This window comes from Lemur catta, chromosome 6, assembly GCF_020740605.2.
Source record: "Lemur catta isolate mLemCat1 chromosome 6, mLemCat1.pri, whole genome shotgun sequence".
Taxonomy (NCBI): domain Eukaryota; kingdom Metazoa; phylum Chordata; class Mammalia; order Primates; family Lemuridae; genus Lemur; species Lemur catta.
The window spans coordinates 17,436,515-17,459,347 of NC_059133.1; the positions used below are offsets into that span (position 1 = coordinate 17,436,515).

Sequence of the window (22,833 nt, forward strand, 5' to 3'; positions counted from 1 at the left end):
CTGAGAATGTCTTGATCTCTAGACTTTCCCAGACTCCTCCCATGGGTGACTTCACAGCTCCCTGAACTCCCTCTTGGGGGCAATCATTACAATTGTAATTAAATAATTAACTGATTGCCTGCTGCATTGTTTAAGGTCTGTTTTCCCCGCTGGGATATGTCTGTCTTTTTCATTGCTTTATCCCTGGCATTTAGTGCAGACTCTCACAAACGTGGTTGCTCGGCAGATATTTGCTGAAGGAAGTGACAAACGAATGAAATAATCATAAAGATTTTAAGCCTGTGAGTTAGTGTAGAGGCGGGATGGCCTGATGACTAGTCATCATCAGAGCACAAAGGCACATGAGTAACAACAGCAGCGATGGCGCTTTCACTCACGTTGTCGGTGGTGTTGAACTGTATGAGCTGGTTGGCCATGCTCCGAATGCGAGGGGTTGAGATGAGAGTGGCCACTTCAAGCTACAACAAGAAGAAAACAATAAACAGAGACATTTAGGGCCACACACAGAGCCCTGAGTTCTTAATGTCCTCCCTGGGAAAAATAGCCTTAAAAGTTCATGAAATAAATAATGGGAATTTTGATGTCATGAGTTTTTGTGGCTTTGCAGATCTCTCTGACAACAGACTCATTATTCATGGCCAAGGCTTCCCTCAGAACTACGGAAAAAGAACAAATGTCACAATTTTTTTAGCACCAAAATACTGGAATTCTGGTGAGATATCTTGAAAGCAGAGAAAAAGTAGTGGCAGGAAAACTAGGACCCACCTGGGTAAACGGGACAATGTGGTATCTGACAAGTTCCAGGAGCTTCCGAGATCCCTGCAAAGGAAGCAAAGTATTTCTTTAGTCAATGATGAAAACACAACACTCCCCCTCTTGTGAGAGCCTCTTCAAATGATTTTGGACACGCAATCAAGAAAAATAAACGACCTGTCATCTCTTTATTGGGAAATCCAGGGTGAGAAAAATCCCATCTCCAAAGTAGCTAACATTCACCAAATTCCCACTCTTAGGAAGAGGCTGTTCTGCAAACACAATGTGCACATTCCACGTAATTCTCCCAACGGCCCTATGAGGTAGCCACTACTGTTGACCCATTTTACGTGTGCTGACACAGAGTTTCAAAGACTTGTCCAAGGTCACAAAGCTACACAAGATGCGAGCCTAGGAACTAGCCCTGGCTCTCATCACTCTGAACATCTAAGGCTACATTCTGGATTTTGTAAGACAGCCTCCATTTACGATTCTGTTTTGCTTGCTCCATCAATAAATGTGTGATGTGTGTTTGTCAGACCACATACCTGTCACTTAGGAATATATAGTCACAGGGATCCTGATCACCTTTCACTTCCACAAGAAGCTCATCCCTCCTTCAAAGCCCTTTCCAAGGTTTCTCAAGCTTCAGAAAACAGAAGCATCAGTGGAGAAAAAGAGGGTCCTGGCCACACAGAAGAGACTGTGGACGGGATGGGCAGTCCCTGAAGGGTGCCCTGGAGGGAGGCTGTAGAGTCGAGGAGCCTGGTGACCACTGTCCTTGGGAAAGAAGGCTGTGCCCACCGAGGTCTCCTGAAGTATGTCTGCAATCTCCTAGCTGAGTTAGAGCTGCGAGTTACAAGCTTCAAAGCCCTTAAGTGGCACAGCCATAGTCCCTCTGGCTTGGAACGGCGAAGGATCACAAACAAGATCCTAGTAACCATCCAAGAGGCTGACCATTCTAGGGACAAGTTCCAACAGTGTGAGCCCCAGGCTGAAAGAAAGCCCTGCTGAACCTTAGTTCCCCTCACCCAGCCTCCTCTCTGCATTTGACCTTGGTCACTATGCCAGGGGAGTTACCTGTAAGCAGGGGGTCCCCATATCCTGGCTTGTCTGGTACAACCCTGGCTTATGCCTTTTGCCCTGGTATGGGTGATAAATTACATGGCCACCATATCTATAAACCAATAGCTCTATGTGCAGGGCAGGGTTATCAATAAGAACGTTGAAATTGACCACCAGTTAGCCCTGGAAGTGATGGTTTCTGTAGCCCTGGTTCTGTTATTATTAATATATGACCTTGAGCAAGTTACCTAATCTCTGGGTCTCAGCTTCCCCTGGGAGCTACTCCATAGTATTCAGAAGTGCGGACTTAAAGGCAGAAGCAATGTTACTGCATGCTTCTATGCTCAGAAGCAGAAGGGGTGGGACAAAGAGGGAACGGTTGGGGAATGTCAGAGCAGACTAGACTGCAAACTCTCGGAAGGCTGGTCTGTCTGGCTGATTAATCTTGCCACGTCCACAGCCAGCACAGTATGGGGCACACAGTAGGCTCTTTGTAAACATTTGTGCCACTACACTAAAAGGAGCTGGGGAGGGGTCCTGCCGAGGTGGACCTCAGGAACCAGACCTCTGGTCCTGGCTCTGCTTGTGTGTGACCTTGAGCAAAGTCACTTAACTCTGGAGTCGTAGTTTTTGCCTGCAAAGTAAAGGGACGGCTATGGAGGCCTTCCAGCCCTCTGAATCTACGAGAAAGCATTTATCAACTGGATAATCCACTTCTAAAGCCCCCAGAATTAATTTGTGTTGAATCCTGTTGACAAGGAACAGGAGAATGAAAGGGACAAAGGGACTGATTAGCATCACTTCCGCCGTTGTGTGCACCTGGAGCCTTATCAGGCTAGGCAGCGGTCCCCAACATTTTTGGCACCAGTCGGGACCGGTTTCATGGAAGAAAATTTTTCCAAGGACTGGGGGGTGGGGTGGGGTGTTACTGGGGAGTGGTGTGGTGCAAAGCTCAGGCGGTGATGGGTGCCCTTCTCCTAATAGGCCATGGACTGGTACCGGGCCATGCCGGCATGGCTAGGGGGTGGGTGCCATCGTTCAGTTAGAATTCACTGCACTATGGCTCACATCAGCAGGATGTGCTCCCAGATGCTGCTGCTGTTGAAGAGACTTCTTTCCTTTATGAGGACACTTAACTTCCCCCCTACTGTTTTAGAGTAAACAAACAAACAAAAAAAGAAAATACCCAAATCCTTTGGTGCCAGAGGCAGAAAGAGAGTTTTTCTACCACATTGTTAATATGACCTTGAACTCTGTAAATCTACCTCCCTTTCCCCGTTGCACTTGCAAGGTACATGTGAACTGGCACCGGCAAGTCTCTTGCTCTCCTTGCTCTCATTTCTGTCTAGTTCAGCGATGAAGCCAGAAAATGGGCTTGTAGTCAGAAGCTGCCGTCTCTGCAGGGATGGGATAATCTCCAGACTGAAATTTTGCTTCAGGGAAAAGTAAAAAGATACACCGGAAAGGAAACACGGCATTCCAAAGTTGGAGTTAGAAACCCTTCTTCTAATGAAACCAGTTTATCTTCCATTTCATTGGCGTAGCCCATGGGGACTTTCCTGTCTCCAGCTGAGGTTCTTCCCTGAAGATAAAGCTAAAGGATGCTATTAAACAAGACGGAGAGGGAAAGAGCTTTCTCTAGGCTGGGAAATTTAACCTGCACAGGCTCTGAACCTGAGAAAGAGGCAGAAATGATCATTCCACTTCTCACCTAGAAATTGAAGTGGAAAAGCAATTTTTAACTCAGAATGAAGAGACCTGAAGATTTATATTCTTTGCAGGCAGAAAGATACTGCATATGAGAGAAACAAGATTGAAAGCCAGGGGTGGTGGCATGGTGGGCCAGTTTCTGTGGTATGAATATTCTTACCAAAGGCTAATTTCCAGCTACCGAGATCTCACTGAACAGAGCTGGGAAGAGATACACACAGTCTGAGAGCCTGAATGAGCCATCCCCAGCCACCGCTGGAAACAGTTACAAGGCAGGAGAAAGAGAAGAGTTTTCTGAACAAAGGTGTCTGACAAAAGAGCAGGGAGGTTGATTTTTCCCCCTACTTTAATTAAAAAGTTATATTGTAATTTTAAGTATACCTGATTAGTGCCTGCGAACTCCTTTAGCATTATTATTTTTAAAAAATTCTGTATCAAATTAGAAGCTATGCACTCAGGGAGGCTGTATAATCTCAGGATTTTAATAATTTCCCAGGGGAGCAACATTACTTTTTTAGCTCACTTGAAGTATGAATGTGAGTTCTAAAGAGAGGTTTAACAGTTTTTCTGCAATAGCTAGGTTTCAGAAAATTGGAGTATGAATCATATTTTTAAAATAATATCCTATTTTGGAAGACCCTGGGAGATCTGGCATTTTCTGTAGAAACCTGAAGCAAATCCTTTCATACACTGAACATCTGTTTGCAAGGTAAGAGATTATTATCTTCTGATTTATCTTCTTGATAAGTTTTTTTTTAATCCAAAGTTTTTTGAAAGCAAGATATCCCTGTAAATACCTGACAGTATTCCAGAAAGTGATGTATCCACGTGAACCCCGAAACCAAACAGGTGACAAGTTTTAGGGTCCCCCAAACAGTGTGGCTTGGTACTACCTGAGTTAGAAAGTTGGTGCTGACCAGCATAGCTATTTCTGGGCCTCATTCCAGCACCACTAAATCAGAGTGCTTGGGGTAGGGCTTTGGAATCTGCCTATTTAATAAGCTCCATGGATGATTCCTGATCACACTGAAGTTTGAGAATCAATATCCTAAAAGATTTGGACATTTGCCCCATTGTGAATAATCAACACTGATCTATATGAAGTCATAGGTAATCTTACTGTATTGCCAAGATGGCGGCATGATTTTAGGGCACTGGAAGAAAGCTGGTGGCCCTTCATGTAATTCCACCATTTGATGTTCTAAGAACAAAATTCCATAATTAGCTCTCCTCTTCAGGTTAAGGCTGTTATTTCTGGGAGAGGACACACTTTAAATGGTTTCAATCATTTATAGCCTGGTATGAAGGAGCCAGTAATCTCTTTTTTAGAGGGAAAAGTGAAAGAATTGAAGGCCCATGGTATATAAGAAAAGGGTTACTGTGGAGAGGGATGAAAACAATAGAAAAGAAAGGCTGGAACATCTAAAAATAACATTTATTACTTTTAAAGTTTAGCCTAGGCCTGGCTCTGGATGGCCTAATTTAGGTTTCATTTTCTAGATGGTTTTAGAGTTGTAGGAAACTTAAAATATAAATGTTAATTTTATTACTGAGAAATATTAGAAGAGCCAGGACAAATCAAACCAACAATTTAGACCTGGGGTTGCAAATAGATTTTATTTCCTGTAACATCTAATTGACTGATCATAGCTACCGGGAACTCTACTGAGGAAACTGAAGCCACATCCAGGCTTAGTTTCAGAATGTTGTGATTGATTAGTGATGTCTGCCTTGGTTGTAGGAGGATAGGTGATGATGCATGTGCTACTTATTTATTCTCCTTAGTTTAGTAAAAGCTTGTATGGACACAGACTGAGAGAGTGAAGCTGATAAGATGCTATCACAGTAAGCAGGGTACAGTACCTCTGGAGAAAGGAGGTAATCGAGAGTGCTGTCCATGTTATTCAATGCTTCATTACTTGGAACAAAAATGGTGTATGGTCCACCAACTCCATCCTCATCTAAGGCATGTCCCACATTGGTTTCCTGCATTTGACAAATGAAACTTTGTATTGGTAACCTACTTCCGACAAATATTTGAAGTAATTCCCCAGAAAGTATTTATAATGGACACTCCTAATAATTTTATAAAGGACTTGACATAAAAATTTTTCAAAAATTCATGAAAAGTACATACCACTAACAAAGATCTGAACTTGCTGTATCTTGGTTGTAGCATTGTCATGACGGTTTGCTAAAAGAGACATTTTGCTTAAAAATCAGTAAAAAAATAACAAGGTGGTTTAAGAACTACAAACCCTAACCTTAAAAGACTGATGACGGAGTATATGTGTAAGTGTGGATATATATATAAAAGAACCCGGTCAACAGTAATGCATTATACAAATGTTTGCTGTTATTTAAGTGGTAGCTCAGACCTGCGTGTTCTGAATTGTCTTTGGCCCTCATCAGACAGGTCAGAGGGAATAAATTTTATTGTAGCAACAACTGCCCTCCTCCATAAAGCACAAGGAATAAATTTGCATGACAATTGGTCACTGTACTAAATCGTCTGTTGTGGTAAAAAAAAAAAAAAAAGGTAAAACTATCCAGATTTTTTCCCATACACATACTGTATGCCTTTCTTTCTTTCTGCAGAGATACCTAGAATTCTATTGAAAATGGAAAAATCGTCCCATCTTTTCTCTGCTTGAGCCCCTAGTACAAGTGAAGGACAAGCATAAAATTATGGCATGCATTTTCTTCTTGGATGTGACTCTCCAGGGAACAAAGGAAGATGGGTTTGGGTTGACATCACTTTTACCTGGAATTTCTCACCTCAGTGTTGCTCTCAAACGTGGGCGCTATCTTGTCCATGGCTCTGTCGAGGATGTGCAGGAGCCCGTTGGAAGCAATTATGTCACCCTGTATAATTTTTACCTTGTTGTGGCCTCCATAGAGTTTAAGCTTTAGTTGATTATCCTAAAACACCAAAGAAAGATAAAATAAAATTAATGTGTTGTCCTAAAAGGGGCAAGCACTGGACTATAAGCCAGAGGTCCTGAGTCCTTGGGTCCTGCTACTTATTGGTTGTGTGATTTTTGGATGTAACTTAATCTAAGATGAGGATGAAGGTATCTGCTTGGTTAACCTCACAGGGTTTTCATTTAGATCAAATGAGATAATGTGTGAAATCACTGACGGCTACCATATGCTAGATGTGGATAAGGCACAATATACCTGTCCTCTGAAAGACTGTAAGCTCCATAAGGGCAAAACTATTCAATTTTCTGTAAATTCATCACTTACTGTAGTGTCTTGCACAGAGAAGATGCACAATAAAAATATCTGTTGAATGAATAACCAAAGCTAGTTCCCTTTTTCTCCCCTGTGACTTCTATAAGTGATAGACTTAGTAGTGTTTGTTGAATGAATGAGCAAGTGAATACATGCATGTTCTTATGAGAAAGGAAGCCACATCTTCATATCTGTCATCCATCCATCCATCCATCCATCCATTTATTCATCCATCCTCATACACACAGTACAGCAGACTGGTTAAGGATGTGGGCTTTGGAGTCAGGCAGGCCCACATTTGAATCCTGGGTCTGGCACTTACCGTGGGACCTCTCTGATTTCCTGTTGGAACAACAGGAATGATGATATAGTACCTCCCTCCCAGGGTTGTTGTGAGTTTCATATGAGACTAATAAAGATTAATCCCAGTACTTTACATAGAACAAGTACTCAATGATCTATTAATTACTGATATTTGGTGAAATGCGACAGTTAAGGCCATATGCCTATACACATGCACATTCAGTTGATTGATAACCTGCCCCCCAGCTCAGTAAAGTCACAAAAGAGTTATTTCTGAAAGGGGGGGCTGTGGTTTTATTTAAAAAACAAACAGAACTAATGGTATTAGGAGAAATGGAATGTTCAGTTGGAGAAGATAGGCCAACTCCAGCAATCTAAGACAAACAATCCATTTCCTTTTGGAAGAGAAATGCTGATCTGGCTTTGTGCTGGTGCTTCCAAGAAACAGGTTTACAGCAAAGTTTCTCCTTCCTGCTGGCAGTTGAATGATGGTCACCTTGAAAACTATGTCAGACCAGACCAAAATCAAATGCTTTGCAACCCTCTTCACATAACAGTCCAGCCCTCCTCCCTGGCCTTCCTCCTTGGCCCTTCCTGATGTCGTTCCCTGCTTCTTCCTAGAGCAGGTGTTTAGCAAACAAGAAATAAGGAAATATGTTCCTAGCAACCTTTCACAAACCCCAACCACAAAAAGGCTACGGACATTGGCTTGGTGGACAACTTTGTTCTGGGAGTGAAAACCACAGAGGTTTCTACCTTATCACTGTTGAAGATCTCCCCAGACTTTCCAGTCAAGGTATAGAAGGTGTCTGTGTTATTCATAAGCTCGGTGTTCATCTGCCCCGCGATTATGTGGAGTTTCACAAAGTATTGAGCAGCTTCGTTATCCATCAAGAGCTCGTTTACCTAAGAAACAATAGAGCCAGTTGGACTGTTGTTTGAAGGAGAAAATGCATTTTGTAATGCACGCTGTGCCTTACTTAGTATTAAAGACATCAACGCCAGGGCACCCTAACTTGGGCTCTTTCAGACACAGAAGACTTTCGCCAGTGCAATTGACGTGGGCGGGCGTCTGAGGGAGGAGAAATCTGGAGAGTTGGAGGAGATGCCTGGTACACTCTCAAACCACAGGAGGCTGCTCTAGTGCTGAGACTGACTTAGTGGGGAAAGCACAGCATAGCAATGGCGCCAGAAGGAACAAGGAACAAGAAATCTATCTTGAACCCAGGAAGTGGACGGGAATGAAATATGAAGTTTTGTGAAAAAAGCAGGTAAGGTGAGTGGACTGATGGTGCTTTTGAACAGAAAAGTTAAGATTTTTGAAATCCATTGGCCCAAATCTATATTTTGTCACTATTACATAGTAAACAATCAATAGATACTTTTTAACTCTGTATAAACTTAATCTATATATTAAACAAGAGACCACAGGCAAAGTGCCTAGCCCAGAGGTATTCAGTATTTGCTAGCTCTCCCCAGCAGGAGAGGTGTAAGGACATCTCCGAAGGTTAACAATAGGCAGACGGATCTCAGACAGATTAATGATGATGGTACATTAGGGCAAGAGAAGCTGGAGTTTACTGGGTTTTGATTCAAAACCCAAAAATTATTATCACAAAATATCTTGGATTAAGATAATCCAATTTTATATAAATCAATATGTCCATTATTTATATTAAACCAAATGTAATTATTTCATTGATACTGTCGTGATAAGACACCTCCACCAGGCACCACAGTATTCATTCCCACTGGATGACATTATCTCAAATAACAGCTGCTTACACTGAAGACTGAAATTTTCTTCTTGTTTAATCTATTACTGTTACCATTTCTAATGATTTTAAGGAAACAAATACCTACCTATTAGTTTAATTCTTTTTGTGGGAAGTGAGCAGTTTTACATCATGCAAATCTTATTTATCACATGACTGTGTTAAGAACCCTCAGGGGTTACCTTAGCGGGTAATGATTGGAAAGGGGCACGTGGGGGCTGGCAATGGACTTGCTGGGTACACAAGTACATTCACTTTGGGAAAATCCATTGAGTTGTACACTAACAATTTGGGTACTTTCTGTAAGAATGTTATACTTCGCTAAAATAAGTTTATCAAAAAATCACTATCAGTAGGTTTAATTTTAATGAGGGGTTCCTACTTTAAATACAAGAAGGTACTGCCTACTAAGGCTTCTCACATTAGCCCCTTGGTGTAGCATTATTTCAGATACTCACGTTGAATCCTTGCAATCCCTTGTCTGTGGGCAGCAGCACTGTGAATGGTCCCAGGTTACTTAGTGGCCAGGCATAAGCTTTGTCTTAGCAGTCAAAATACATAAAGAGAGAAAACAACAAATGGGTCAGTGGCACAGGAGGAATAAAATCAGGTAATGACTGGTCCTTTCATGCCCTTCTCTGTTCTGATGGGTCTGTGCAGGCCCTATGTGAGCTGGGAAGCTCTCTAAGAATGCAAGCTAACCTGAAGCCATGGCCCCAGGAGGTTCTGCATATAAGGCTGTGAGAGTTTCCCTGCAGCCGCAGCCTTGACTACAAGGCTCCCCCGTGATGAGCCATTCAGGCATGGCAACGTCCTCTGACAACGCCATAGTCCCTGACCTGTCCTTGACTTTCTGAACTGTCGCCATCTCAGTGAGCAAAGACGCAGCCCTCGTTTTTTGCTAGTGCAGAAGAGCCCCACAGTTGGTTTAATGCTCTGCTGTTATAATCTTGAAATGCTTAATAATTTTTGAACAAAGGACCCCACATTTTCATCTTGCACTGGACCCTGCAAAGTACGGAGCCAATCCTGTTTCCGTCACCATGGGGAAAATGGGATGGCAGGACAGGCTCTGTGTTCTCACACAGGAGGCAGTGTGTGCCAGCATTTTGTGATAGGGAAGGTGAAAGGTCAACAGAACTCTGTCCAGGGAAACATTTGAGGGCCCAGTGTGCCTAGGACATCCCCCCACTACCATCTGCTCCCATTTGATATTCTGAGAGTTCTTAGAGGAAGGCTATGAGAACCTGGCAGATGGCCCCCGAGACCAAGGCATGCCAGTGATGCTTGGCTCCCCGTAGGATGCCTTGGAAAGACCGGGGCATTTATGCAGGATGTGGGTTAAGATTTATGCAGAGCACACAGCACTGCCACTTCTTCATCTGTGTTCTTTCTGGAAATCATTTTTGGTGGCTGGCAAATTCTAATATAAATACTGATATTTTAAAGCTTCTGTTGATTGGTTAAATCTGTGTTTTATTTTTTGAAGATTGGCCAAATTCGTGTTTCACTGGAAGTCCTATCTAATACTGTGATCCATTATAATATTTCATTCTCAAGGGGGTGTGGAGTAATGGCCTCTAGAGGTGTTTGCAAATTCATGAGGGTGTTTTAGGCTGTCACCCTGCCTGGGGGTTGGGGGAGGATACATCATTACAGGCAGTTAGTGGCCAGCAGATGAAGGGTGCTGAGATCGTTGCACACAACAAAAAGTAGCCCAAAATTCAAATGACACCTCCACTGAGGAACATGGATGCTGCCTTCGGGTCTCAGTCACTCTCTATTCCCAGTAGTACCTGCTAAGCTTTGTTCACACCTGAAGGACCTGTAAGGTCAAGGGGAAGGGGACGGTCTCCATCCTCACATCAGTAGCTGTCCTTGTCTTACTGCCATTGCAGGTCTGTCAATCTATGGTGACCCCAGGACCCTGTCCTCAGCTCTCTGACTACTAATTCTTGCGCTGCTAGATCTCTTGGCGCTAACTCCTGCCTGTCTGCTTGGAAACAGCTGCCTGCCCTTTCCCTCCCATCTGTGTGGCCTCCCCCTAGAAGGGCTGATCCCCACAGACAAGCCCTTCCCTTTCCAAATAATTGTGTCTTGCAGTTGCCCTTGCCTGAAAGAGGGCTGTCTTTTATGCAGAAATCTGTACCCGTAGCTGCGTACCCAGGAGTGAGATGAAAGAGGTCAGCCTCCCTTGCCATTGTCCTCTGGGTTCAGTGTTTAATCCTCTGAGTCGCTCCATGATGTTACCATAACATGTTGAGCCATCGCCCACGTAACCTTTCTGGCAAGTGCATCTACAGAGAGAGCGAAAATACATTCTCAGGGGCTTAGAGCTGTTGAACATTGAGATCATACAGTCCGACGCCATCATTTAACAGATGAAGCAAAAGATGCCCAGAATAAAACAGAAGCGAGGCACAAACACAAGGAAGCATTCCTAGTACCTGACATCTTGTAGGCCCTCAAGAAATGGATATCTAATAAACTGTGTGCCTCTATAAACACTGGATATCTCTGTATGCTCTTTGTCTCAGTATTTTTCAAAATGTGATCAAGAGACGATGAACATCAGAATCACCTGGAGTGCTTCGTATGTACAAGTGTAGATTCTAAGGCTCCACTGACGAATGACTAATCAGAACAAGCTGCTGAAACCGGCCTGCAGCACAGTGAAGAGTCAGAACTATTGATCTACTTGGAATACTTTTCCCCTCTCTTCTGCTTCCTAGCTGTGATCTCTGCTCAACCGCCGCTTCCTTAGGGAAGCCTTCCTTGATTGAGTGCCTCCTTCTCAAATCCCTCACTGTAAATCAGGTCCTGTTATGTGTACTCTCATGGTGCCTGCAGCTTTTCTCTGTAGCAGCTGTAATTTTATCCTGACCTGTGTGGTTATTTGATTAATATCTGCTTCCCTATCAAATTTGAGAAAAGAGTGAGGGCAAGGGCTATGTGTGTGTTTGTTCCCTGTTGGAACCCCAGAATCTATCACAGGATTTGGTGCATAGGAGATGCTTAATTAATAGTTGTACAATAAGTAGTAATTAAATTAAATAATATAAACAATGAAATAAATGTATAAACAATACAATAAATATGTAAGCAATGAAAGTCCCAGAAATTTTATGCAATAGTTTAGTTTCATAAGAGAGGAGCAGAGATGCACCAGTAGTGGTGTGCTGGTAAAGGTTTAACAACCAATTCTCCGGGGGGGGGGTGGGGGGGTGGTGGAAGATAAAGCCCTAATTTGTAGCATTTGCCAATTTCCATGGTTTACACTGTCACTGTGGCTAATTTCAAGCTGATCAACATGATGCCCACTGGCTTGCGAAATTCCTGACAGTTTAGCACTTAGTGCTTGTGAGTCAGTAAGCCCCAGCTGTAGCAGGCCCTGACTACCTAGCAAAGAGGTGACAGCTGGCAGAAATCGACAAGGTGATTAGGAAGGTGGCATTCACCAGGATCCTGGAGATGAGTGAGGAACCTAAACAAGGTAGGGGAAGAAAACTTCAGAGAGGAGAGATGTAGGGAGCTGAAGACGTGCTGTGACTACGTCACAACTGTGCTGCACTCACACCATACCACAGATATGACTCACCTTGAGGAGAGCTTTCCAAAGAATAACTCTACACTCATTAATCCAGTTGTGTTTCTAAATATGGTCACACACCATGAATAGATATATTTTCAACAAGTTTGTTGCACAGATCTCTCAGGGCGCCATCACCCTTTGCCTGGGTTGCCGCAGTGGCTTCCTCCTCGTCTTTGTCCCTCAGATCGGTCCTTCACGTAATCTCCTGAGTGATCCCTCCAGGAGGGAAATCTGGCACCTGTGCACTGACAGTTCTCACCGACTCCTTTCACCTATGTGATAATGTATATGCAGTGGGGTCCTGCTCTGTCTTCTTCCTGCCGCCCACTGAAATTCCAGCGGCACCAAACTCTTCTCTTTCTTTAGGCTGTTATGCCTTTCTCAGGCCGTCTGCCCTGCCAGGAGCACTCTCCCACCCTCGCCTTATCTCTCAGGTGTGACCCACTCCAGGAAGCCTTGTCTGACCTCCTGACTGCCCCCAGCTGGGTTGAGCGCTGCCAGAGGTCATCCTGTCGGTACCGCCCTCACAACCCGATCCACCAGAGTTGCCTCTTGAGACATTATCTCTTCTGCTAGATGGGTGCTCTCCTAGAACACGGATTTCACCTTATTCATCAGTGTATCCTAGCACCTGGGACAGTGCCAAATTGTTTGATGACTTACAGAGTACCTACTTAATTCTAGGAACCTGCTAGCTAAGAGAGCTATAAAGATGATAATAACAGACACTTTCCCCTTTTCGAGTCTCCCACTGAAATGAATTTGAAAACAAATAACTATAGCAACACGATAAGGCCATTTAACCTCCTTAAATCCCAGTTTCCTCACCTATAAATGGTTTAATAGCATCTCTGGGGCTGTTGCTAGAAGAGATAATGAAGGAAAAACAGCACAGTGACAGACACATAGGAAAAGCTCAATGCTTGGCAGATGATGATGATGACAAGGACAAGGCTGACGATGATGATGACAAGGACAAGGCTGACCATGACGATGGAGGTGGTGGCCTGGGGGTGGGATGGTCCAGGCCCTGGAAGCTGATTTGGAGCCATTCAGACAGGGAATTATAGTACTCTTAACGTACTCTAAGTACTCTAAGGCTCTGGGAGGGCATGTCCCCTTGGTCCTTCAGACTCTTCACCCTGATGTAGCCAGGAGAGGGCCAGAATGAGACTCTCTGAAATGCTGTGCCCAGGGCAGGGACCCCTATTAAGGGAAACAAAGGGTCTAAGGGTTGAACTGCTGGAAACACATCTGGAGGTGGCTGACCTGAGATTTAAACCTAGATCCACCTGAGAAAGCCTCTTGCTACTGCACCATGTTGCCTTGGACAGGATTCTCAGAAAGATTATTCACATAAAGGACATCCTAACCTGTACAAGTCTTGCATCAACACTGAGTATCATCAATGTCACTAGTGTTCCAAGAGTCTCTACAAATTACTGTTGTTTATTGTACTTTTGTGGAATGTAAACCACGCATTTTCCAACATGCCTCCTCAGTCGTGGCTGGTCTTTTTTTTCAGCTGAGTTGAATTAAATAAGAGAGAAATGCTCTTCTCTTGCTCCTTACTTCCTACCTCTACTAATAAGTAAAAATAAAAAGGCATAACTTTAACAGGCATGAAGCTATATTTCTTCTCAGCAATAATCAAGATGGAGCTTAGAGTTTAAAAGCATGTTTATGTACATGAGCTCCACAGCCCCTCACCAGCAGATATTCTTGGTCTTCAGCTCCCTTGACAGGTGAGGGAACTGTGGACCAGAATGGTATAGACTTGTCCAAGGTCACCCCAGCGGTGAGTGGTAGAGCCCACATTTGAGCTCATCCTTCTTGATCGGGTGGTCTTCTGTGGCTAATGCAGCATGATTCTGAAGATTCTGCATAAACTACTAACCACATTGAAAAGGCATAAACGAAATAGATCTTTATCTTAGATAAGCTGAATTATGTGAGGATCAATGGCTTCAGATTTTATCAATGTAACGTAGCCAACTTTTATACCTATTCTTTCCAGCTGAAAACAGTCAATATGATGGGGCAGGGAAAGGTGTGTGAGTGACACACTCATCCCTAAAATCCACTGTTAGTTCCACTGCCATCCTAAACCCAAGTTTGCATATAGCTGATACTATTCTGATGTTCCTGTTTCATTTTTAGATTTTTTATCTTCTCAAACACGAAGGAAAGAAATTTCCTAAGGTATTCTACTCAGACTTACTCAGAGGATGTTAAAAAGTGCGTATCCTGGCTTGTTTGGTTATCAGTAGTACCAGAATCTGAGGAGTTTTGTATCTTCTACCAGCATCCATGAAACTGTATCAGCTCAACTCGTTAGCTTTGAGGAGAGGATGTGCCTGTATGTATATGTGCATGTCAGGTGCCTATGTGCCTACACGGGTGGCTGTGGTGTGTTTGTGTGGGTATTCGCATGTGATTTCTATGTGTCGGGTCCTGCTCATGGATTGACTAATGTATCCATTTAATCCTCATCACAACCCTGGTGGTAAGTACGACTCTCCCCCTCAGTTCAGAGAGGGCAAGGTGAGTGGCAGACCTAGGATTTGAACCCATGTGTTCTGATACCCAAGCTCTTTCCACTTCATCCACAGTGAGTACAGATCTACGTATTTGTCCCGATAGAACATAATGATCATAAAACCCGTCTGGGCAAATCGACACACTGAAAACCTAATAATAAAGGGCACAAACTTCAAAAATATAGAATGGGGCTCTGTAAGCACAGAAACTACTTTACAATTGCATGGTTCAATGTTGATCATGGTTTGAGCTCACGGCGGCAGTATGAGTCGTTTGTAGATGCTGATGACAATGGGAACGGGCAAGTGGCACAGAGATAAAAACCTTGGCTTGGGAATCAAAAGACTTGGGTTCTAGGTTCAATTTGGTCACTAATGAAAATACAATACATCTGCATAGCAGTTTCTAGAAAAACTGTCTCACATAATTGTCACAACAACCTTATGGAGTAGATAGCATCGTGCTCATTTTGTATGTGGAGAAACTGAGGCTGGCAAGACGGTGCCACTTTCCCAAGGTCATGCATCTGGTAGGTCAACCCACATCTCGATACTCCAAATCCATCTCCTTCCTATCTAGGGAGCTGCCTCTGCCTCAGGAGTTTTCACACAAATTTTTGTTCACTGTGAGCCCCTTCTTCTGAAACCTGGAGTCAAGGGAAACACCACTAGTGCTTATTCGCTTTTCCGAGTCTTGTTTTGCACCAACAAGTAATATTTCATGAGTGAGGAAGCAGGCACGTACATCAGAGGTTACACCCCTGTAATCTCAACAACCATTTGTTTCCCCAGTCACACTGGTTTCCTTTTCCCACATTCTGACCACTTCGCACCAAGCTATCAGGCAAACCAACGTTCCAGAATGTTCTAATGGTCATTATGAAGGAAATAATTGTTGAGTGGTTTGTTGATTAAAGAAAGATTTATCCAGTACCCACTATGATCCTTGCTCCTACTTTGCAAGTTGGTGGTGGATACAGGGCTGAATAAGACACATTTCCTCCCCTTCGGGGAACTTACAGCATTAACTGGCCACCACTTTCACCCCCTGGAAAAGTTGGTGGCAGAATGGAAAAGACTTACTCAGTTTGTCCTGGTGCAATGGTGGTACAGTTTGCGTTCCTGTGACACGGGTTATTTGATTCACAGATATTGGTCAAACTGCACCCCACTCCAGGTACGAAATTGCGGTAATGATCCTTACACTCGCAGTGAGACTTCAGTAGACAGGGAGAGAAAAGCAAACAGGAGGCTAGTTAGTCACTTCTGCTGGCTTTCTTCTTTCATTCATGTTTTTATTCTCCAATAAAACTAACTGAGAGTAGGTCTGAAGTGTGGGCTTAAACCTAAAATTTGTCTAAGTATCCAGAAGAGGACATTATGTTCATATATCTCACCTGTTGGGAAGCTCATAACCCTTGTTTGTAAAGTTTAGTTTTTCAGTTTTCTTGTTTCCTAACCCTTGACCTCTCTGACTCCATAATCCTGGTTTTAGATTGTCTATAGGGGAGCAGAGACTGATGTTCAGATGAAAGGCAGTATTGCTCTAGAATAGTGATTTTCAACTGGGGGGCCCAGCCCAGGGGACATTAGACAATATCTGGAGATAATTTTGGTTGTCACAGTGGGAAGAGGGTGGTGCCACTAGAGGCCAAGGATGCTGCTAAACATCCACAATGCACAGGACAGCCTCCTCCCCCAACAAAGAATTATCCAGTCCAAATGTTAATAATGCTGAGGTGGAGAATCTGCTCTGGAATAATGCAATGCCCTCTGTCTGTGTGAACAATAGAGGGTTTCTAAGACTTGAAAATATACCATGAGACTCATTTTTGGTGAGAAAAAGTGTATTTTAAATCTTGCTCTCAAGGCCTTGGCATTCATGGCATAATATATTTTCCCATTAAGACCCTATTTTGAGATTGGGGATTTAGCCCACTGAATTTGTCTGCACACCTCCCTCAGAAATTGATAGCAGAAATGTTGCATGATATACTCTTTTTCCTTCGAGGTGAGACTGGGCAGATTTTCAGCAGGGAATTCTAGGAACATTCACATCAGGGTGCTGATTAGACTGCAGGGACCCCCAACTGTGTTTGGGTCAGGCACTGAGCCTTTCCTCCTATCCATGCAACAATATCCTTCTGTATGGATACATTCCCTCCACCAAAGACTTGATGTACAGTCATGGGCACAGTAGGCATCCACTAAATACTTGATGGGTGAAAGCAATATTAGCCTTTCGACTGAACTCCTCAGCATGGGTCTCCGACCAGACCAATTTTTATCAATCAAGGTCATGATGTGATTCAGATGGGCAGTGTCTCACCCCAGGATGTTCTCACAATTCCCTACAATCTGTCAGTGCTGCCTGACATAGTGTCAGTTTTCATCCCCTTGGAACAGGGTATTTTTTGTTCTAAAAGTCTCTCTTAACTTAAAAAGACACTATAGAGAATGGAGGATTTGGGGTGAAAGTCAATCACATATTCACCCAAGACTTGGTTAACAGTGCATTTGTTAATCTAATTTTGAATTTGCCAGTTACCATACAGGACCGTGATAGGAGAAAACATTAACATAAGACAGTTAAGTTTTGATGGGGGAGCTGGGAAAGTGTGAGTTCAGAGGACAGATGGGGTGGGCGTGGGCACTGCAGTCAGGCCCTGAGCACCTGGAGGCCTGTCTAGAGAGGAAGCCCAAACCGAGCATTGGAAGGGCAAATGGGATGGTATAGAAGACTGACGATACCTATGGCATGATTTTATCTTTAGTGAGTTGTCTAGCTTCTAGATACATCAGTTCCCTGCATCATTTACTCACCTGTCCAGGCCCATCGTACTTGCACACTGTAGACTTTGTAGGGCAGTTTCCAAAGTTAGTTTGGCAAGGGTCTACTGGCAAGCACACTTGGCCATCCCCGCGGTAGCCTTCTTGGCATGTACAACTGTGTCGGTTTGGTCCCAGGTATGCGCAATGAGCGTGAGGGTGGCAGATTGGTTGTAAACATGGATTGATGGCTTGAGAGGCAATGACAAAAGGAGAGGCTGTTAGCACACTCAGGGATGGAGAAGGTAAAACTGAACTGTGAGTGACAGTGGATCATAGCTCGTGAAGGCCAAGAAGGCAATTCAACAGTTTTGAGAGAGAAAGAAATATTTCATCTCAACCCATCTGATCACTCTTCCTCCACCAAACAGATTTATGTATGGCCATCAGAAATTGTAACTACAGCTATTGTGTTCATATATTACTATGCCATTCTATGTGTGTAGTTAACTATAAAATAGCGTGAAAGAAAAAACTAATGCTTATAGAATTTATAATATGTACTGGGCCCTGCTCTAAGAATGTTAACTCATTTACTTCTTACAACAATCCCCTAAGGCTGATACCATTATTATCCCCATTTGACAGACAGAAAAGCTGAGGCACAGGCAGATTAAAGGTCATATAGTTAGTGAAAGGCAGATCTGGGATTGAACCCAGGCAGTCTGGCTCCATGTTATGAACTGATACACAATACAGCCTCTTATAAAGTGAATAAGCATCACAGGAAAAAAAAAAAAGAAGCATTAAATTTTATACCAACATTGATTAAGGTGATATAAAAACATGTAAAATCTATTAATATATATGTGCTTTGATAATAAAAGAAATTGCCATTTATTGAGGACTACAACATGATGAGCATTTTGCTTGGCACTTTTTATATATTTCAATCAACTACATAGACAGAAATAAAAACTGTCATTGTGTTGCTATTAAAAAGTTTGTGAGGATTTTTTTCCCATTAAATAGCCTAAATATCTCAATGAATAAACTAGCAGGATCTAAATTCTACTCACGTTCGCAGTATTTGCCATTGCCTTGGTAATTGGGAAGGCATTTGCATTCTAGTTTGGTTTCATCTTCACTAGAAGGTGAACATCTGGAATTTTCTGGGCAGAGCAAGGCTGCACATTCAGGAACAGCTGCAAAGGAAGATTGTTGACATACTTGCATTAGTAGAATAAACAGTCCTAAAATCCCCAAAACTATAGTATCCCCTTTTATCAAAAAAGTAATACAGACTCATTGTAATAATTCAAAAAACACAGAATACAGAAAGTAAAAATGTTCTCTTATTCTTACTCCAATCCCACTCCCAAAGTTACCAATGTCAACAACCAATATAATAGATTAATTTATACATTTATTTGTATGATATTTTTAACAAAATGGAATCTTGCTAAAATATTTAGCATGCTATTTTTCATTTAAAATATACTGTAGGAGACTTTAAGGATCTGCCTTACTCTTAATAACTGCATAGTATTTCATAATATAGGTATGACATAGAGGCTGTCAAAAACTATGAAAAGTCTGACCTATTTGCTCATTGCAAAACTAACGAGTTGAGCTGTTACAGTTTCATGGATGCTGGTAGAAGATACAGAACTCCTGGGTGAGAGATGGACAGTTTATTACTCACATCTACAGCAATAGCCAGGGTATCAGCATTTTGGCTAGTTTTTCCAAGCCCCAATTCCCATGGGACAATTGAAAGAGGATGAAACTTAGACCTATACATGCAGTGAGTTTTATTACGGGAGAGGAGCCTTGATCTTAGGGAACCTGAGGGTTTTTAAAAATTTTTTGTTTTTCTTTTCCCCAATAGTGAGCAGTACAGTATTTGGGGCCAGGCAGGAGACAGAAACCACATAATTATTTGAACAGGGAAAGTTTTAATATAGATAATTATGAACAGAGAATTGAAGTCATGGGAAATTAGCTAGTGAGAGTTAAAAAAATAATTCTAATGAATAAAGGAAGAGCAGAAATATAAAGAACGACTGCTACGCTAGGGCTGGGATAAGTATCTGAGGTAGAACCTTCCTTCCTCCTGGCTGAGATCTGGGTGGCTGGAAAGGGTTTCATTTCTTATGCTGAAAATTAGCTGTTCCTAGGTCCATTTTAAAAATTGGGTTCATGGACTTTACATTATTACAAAAATTTATCTGCCATGTGAATTTCAAATATCTTTGTCCCAATGTCTTATCTTTTAACTCGACAGAATTATTTTTTCATTTGGAAGCATACCTGGCAAGAGTTATCCATTAGGCCGGCTTCTGGCCTGGGTCTCCTGCCTTATTGAGAAGCCCCCTGCCATGAGTCCTTCGGACAATGACAGGAGCAGCCACACCCACAGAGGGGTCATCCCACCCACCCGCCCTTGGATTTGAACTGGTGGTCTGCATGGCTGTCTCCTCCCCAGGAAGAAGGCAGAGGCTGTGTTTTATCCACCTTGTCACTACCACCACTCATAGCACCTCAGTGGCTTTCAACAAAATGAATTTACATTTGTTGATTTTTGATCTTGCCCAACTCCTTCATTTTACAGGAGACTGAAGTCCAGAGGAAAAGTAAAGTGAGGCTAGAGTCACAGGCAGAATGACCAATTTCTTAACATCTCAGCTCCAAATTCACCCTTCAGAACCCGCTCTGCCATAATGGCTGGACCCTGTGAGCATCTCTCCTTTTCAGATCAATGTTAAGCTTTGCCAGTAGAGGCTGCTGGAGGGACATGGCAGGAGGCAGGGGCTCCTCTTTCCGGATCCAGGGTATAGCGCTGCGCTTCTGCTGTGTGTGTGTGTTTGCTGCTGCTGCATGGTCTGTTCAGGGATGGTTTGCCCCCGCTATGTACCTAGAGTCCGTTGGTGATGTTGCATCCTTGACCTGGACCCAACCACATTCCTGCCACCCTCCGCACACATACACCGTGTAACCACACAGGTTTCCCCCCACGCCAGGCCCCAGTTTCCACTGTGCCTTCACCCACTGGCCCCAGCACCCCAGGGCACTGGAGGGTTGTCTCGTGCCTGCCAGGTGACTGTGGTCCAGTGCTGGCTTGGGCAAAACAGCAAACTTGTCGGTCACCCAGTGGGCTGCCCCATACCCTCTCCATCAAGGTTTGAACCCAGTCTTGGGGATTCCCACCCCCTTCCAAGTTTGTCCTTCCTTTGTTATGTTCCATCATCCCCAGAGTTCTCTTTGCATTTTTGTAGCTACTCTTCTCTTACAGCTTACTCATTCTTCCTATTAAACTTCCCTTGCTTAAATTGCCCTGTGATTTCTATCTCTTCATTGGACCCAGTGTAATAGATTGTTTAATGGATTCAAGTGATTTGAATCCCAGCTCTCTCATTCACTAGTTGTGTGATCTTTGCTGAGTCACTTAGGCTTGGTGAGCCTCTGCTTCCTCCTCCTCCCTGACATGTTCTGCCTTTGAGACTTGTAATGAGTATATACCTCATGTCCTTCACTAAGTGACTAATTTGTTGCAATGGCCTCCACTGGCTCCCCAGAGCCAGTGTCTCCTTCTCCATACCACCCTACACTCTGCCTCCAGCTTGACATCCCTAAAACACAGCTATAGCCTTGTTACCACACTGCTTCTGTTCTCTCTCTACTCTCCCCTCTTCTCTTCCCCTTCCTTTCCCTCCTTTTTTTCTTTTACCCTTGTTTTTTAATTTTGGGTTTCCTTCCAGCGGATGTTTGATGGTACCTCACCCCGTAGAGTAAAATTGAAATGCATACATCTGTGCCTACTTGATCTGGTGTGGTGTTAAGGAAACTAGTGGTACTCACGTTTGTCACAGCTGGGGCCAGTGTATGCAGAGTAGCACTCACAGGTTCCATCACCACCTACTCCACTGTTGCACACCCCATGCACACAGTTGCACACTGCAGACAGAAAGTGGGAGATTTTCATTACTTGATATAGATTGCATCTAAAGATTCTAGAAGGGCAATATTTTCAGATAGACTTCACTGGGAATCTGCATGATGAGGTGGAGAAAACCATGGGTTTGAAGTCCTAGAGACCTGACTTTGAATCTGGCTTCATCTACCTTTTATTAGCATCATTTTAAAAAAAATGTGTATAATGTGGATAATGATGTCTAACTGCAAGGATTTCCATAGAGTTACATGAGATAATGTATATAAAGCATAACTGGCATATCACAGGCGTTGGAGGTTTTTTTTCCTACTTTCAAACTACTTCTTTGGATACCTCAACAAGAGAATTAACTTAGTGTCCCATATACACCTGTTATGTTTAAGAAAGAAAAGCTACCACTAACTCAATCACTGTTGATAGCAGGCATTTATGCAAATAAATTCTACTTCCTGAATGATAGGGCAATGTAAGGATAAAAAAGAAATTCAGAAGGGCCTGGAATAATTATGCCATGTTTTCTAGCTTGAAATAGATGAATTTTCATCCCCGTGACAAATCATTTCAGGGACAACAAATGAAGGGCATTTGAAATAAATGGTCAAGTCTTTAGCACCCAGTTTGTGTCTCATTTGTAGCAAAATTTACTGTCAGGCTGGGTCACTAGCATCTTATGGGCACCCTCTGTGAAGCATGTTGTATGAGTTTTCTGTAGCTGCTGTAACAAAGTACCACAAAATTAGTAGCTTACCATGACACAAATTTATCTTGTAGTTTTAGAGGTCAGAAGTCTGACATGTGTCTCACTGAGCTAAAAAATCAAGGTTTCAACAGTGATGAATTTCTTGTGGAGACTCCAGGGGAGAATCTTTCCTGTTGTCTTTTTCAGCTTCTAGACCCCATCTGTATTCCTGGGCTCATGACCACTTTCTCTGTCTTCAAAGCTAGCAATGCCAGGCCAAGTTCTTTTCATGCTACCATCTCTATTGGCTCTCTCTTTTGCCTTCCTCTTCCACTTATAACAACCACTGTAACTGCAGTGGGCCCTCCTGGATAATCCAGGACAATCTCCCTATCTTAAATCAACTGATTAGCAACCTTAATACCATCTGGAACCTTAATTCCCCTTTGCCATGG

The 22,833-nt window shown here is 43.0% G+C and overlaps 1 protein-coding gene across 1 annotated transcript in view; it reads right to left on the minus strand.

Moving 5' to 3' along the window:
* Positions 1-22,833, minus strand: part of STAB2 (stabilin 2) — a 136,404-nt gene that overhangs the window by 91,837 nt on the left and 21,734 nt on the right. Inside the window, exons 6-17 of the mRNA XM_045553091.1 lie at positions 21,606-21,701; positions 18,824-18,949; positions 17,799-17,995; positions 16,059-16,192; positions 11,007-11,140; positions 9,302-9,384; positions 7,825-7,974; positions 6,307-6,450; positions 5,666-5,722; positions 5,392-5,514; positions 766-819; positions 378-458 (exon numbers count right to left, since the gene is read on the minus strand). Of these exons, the coding sequence (XP_045409047.1) occupies positions 378-458; positions 766-819; positions 5,392-5,514; positions 5,666-5,722; positions 6,307-6,450; positions 7,825-7,974; positions 9,302-9,384; positions 11,007-11,140; positions 16,059-16,192; positions 17,799-17,995; positions 18,824-18,949; positions 21,606-21,701 (1,379 nt within the window). The remainder of the gene's footprint in view (positions 1-377; positions 459-765; positions 820-5,391; positions 5,515-5,665; positions 5,723-6,306; positions 6,451-7,824; positions 7,975-9,301; positions 9,385-11,006; positions 11,141-16,058; positions 16,193-17,798; positions 17,996-18,823; positions 18,950-21,605; positions 21,702-22,833) is intronic.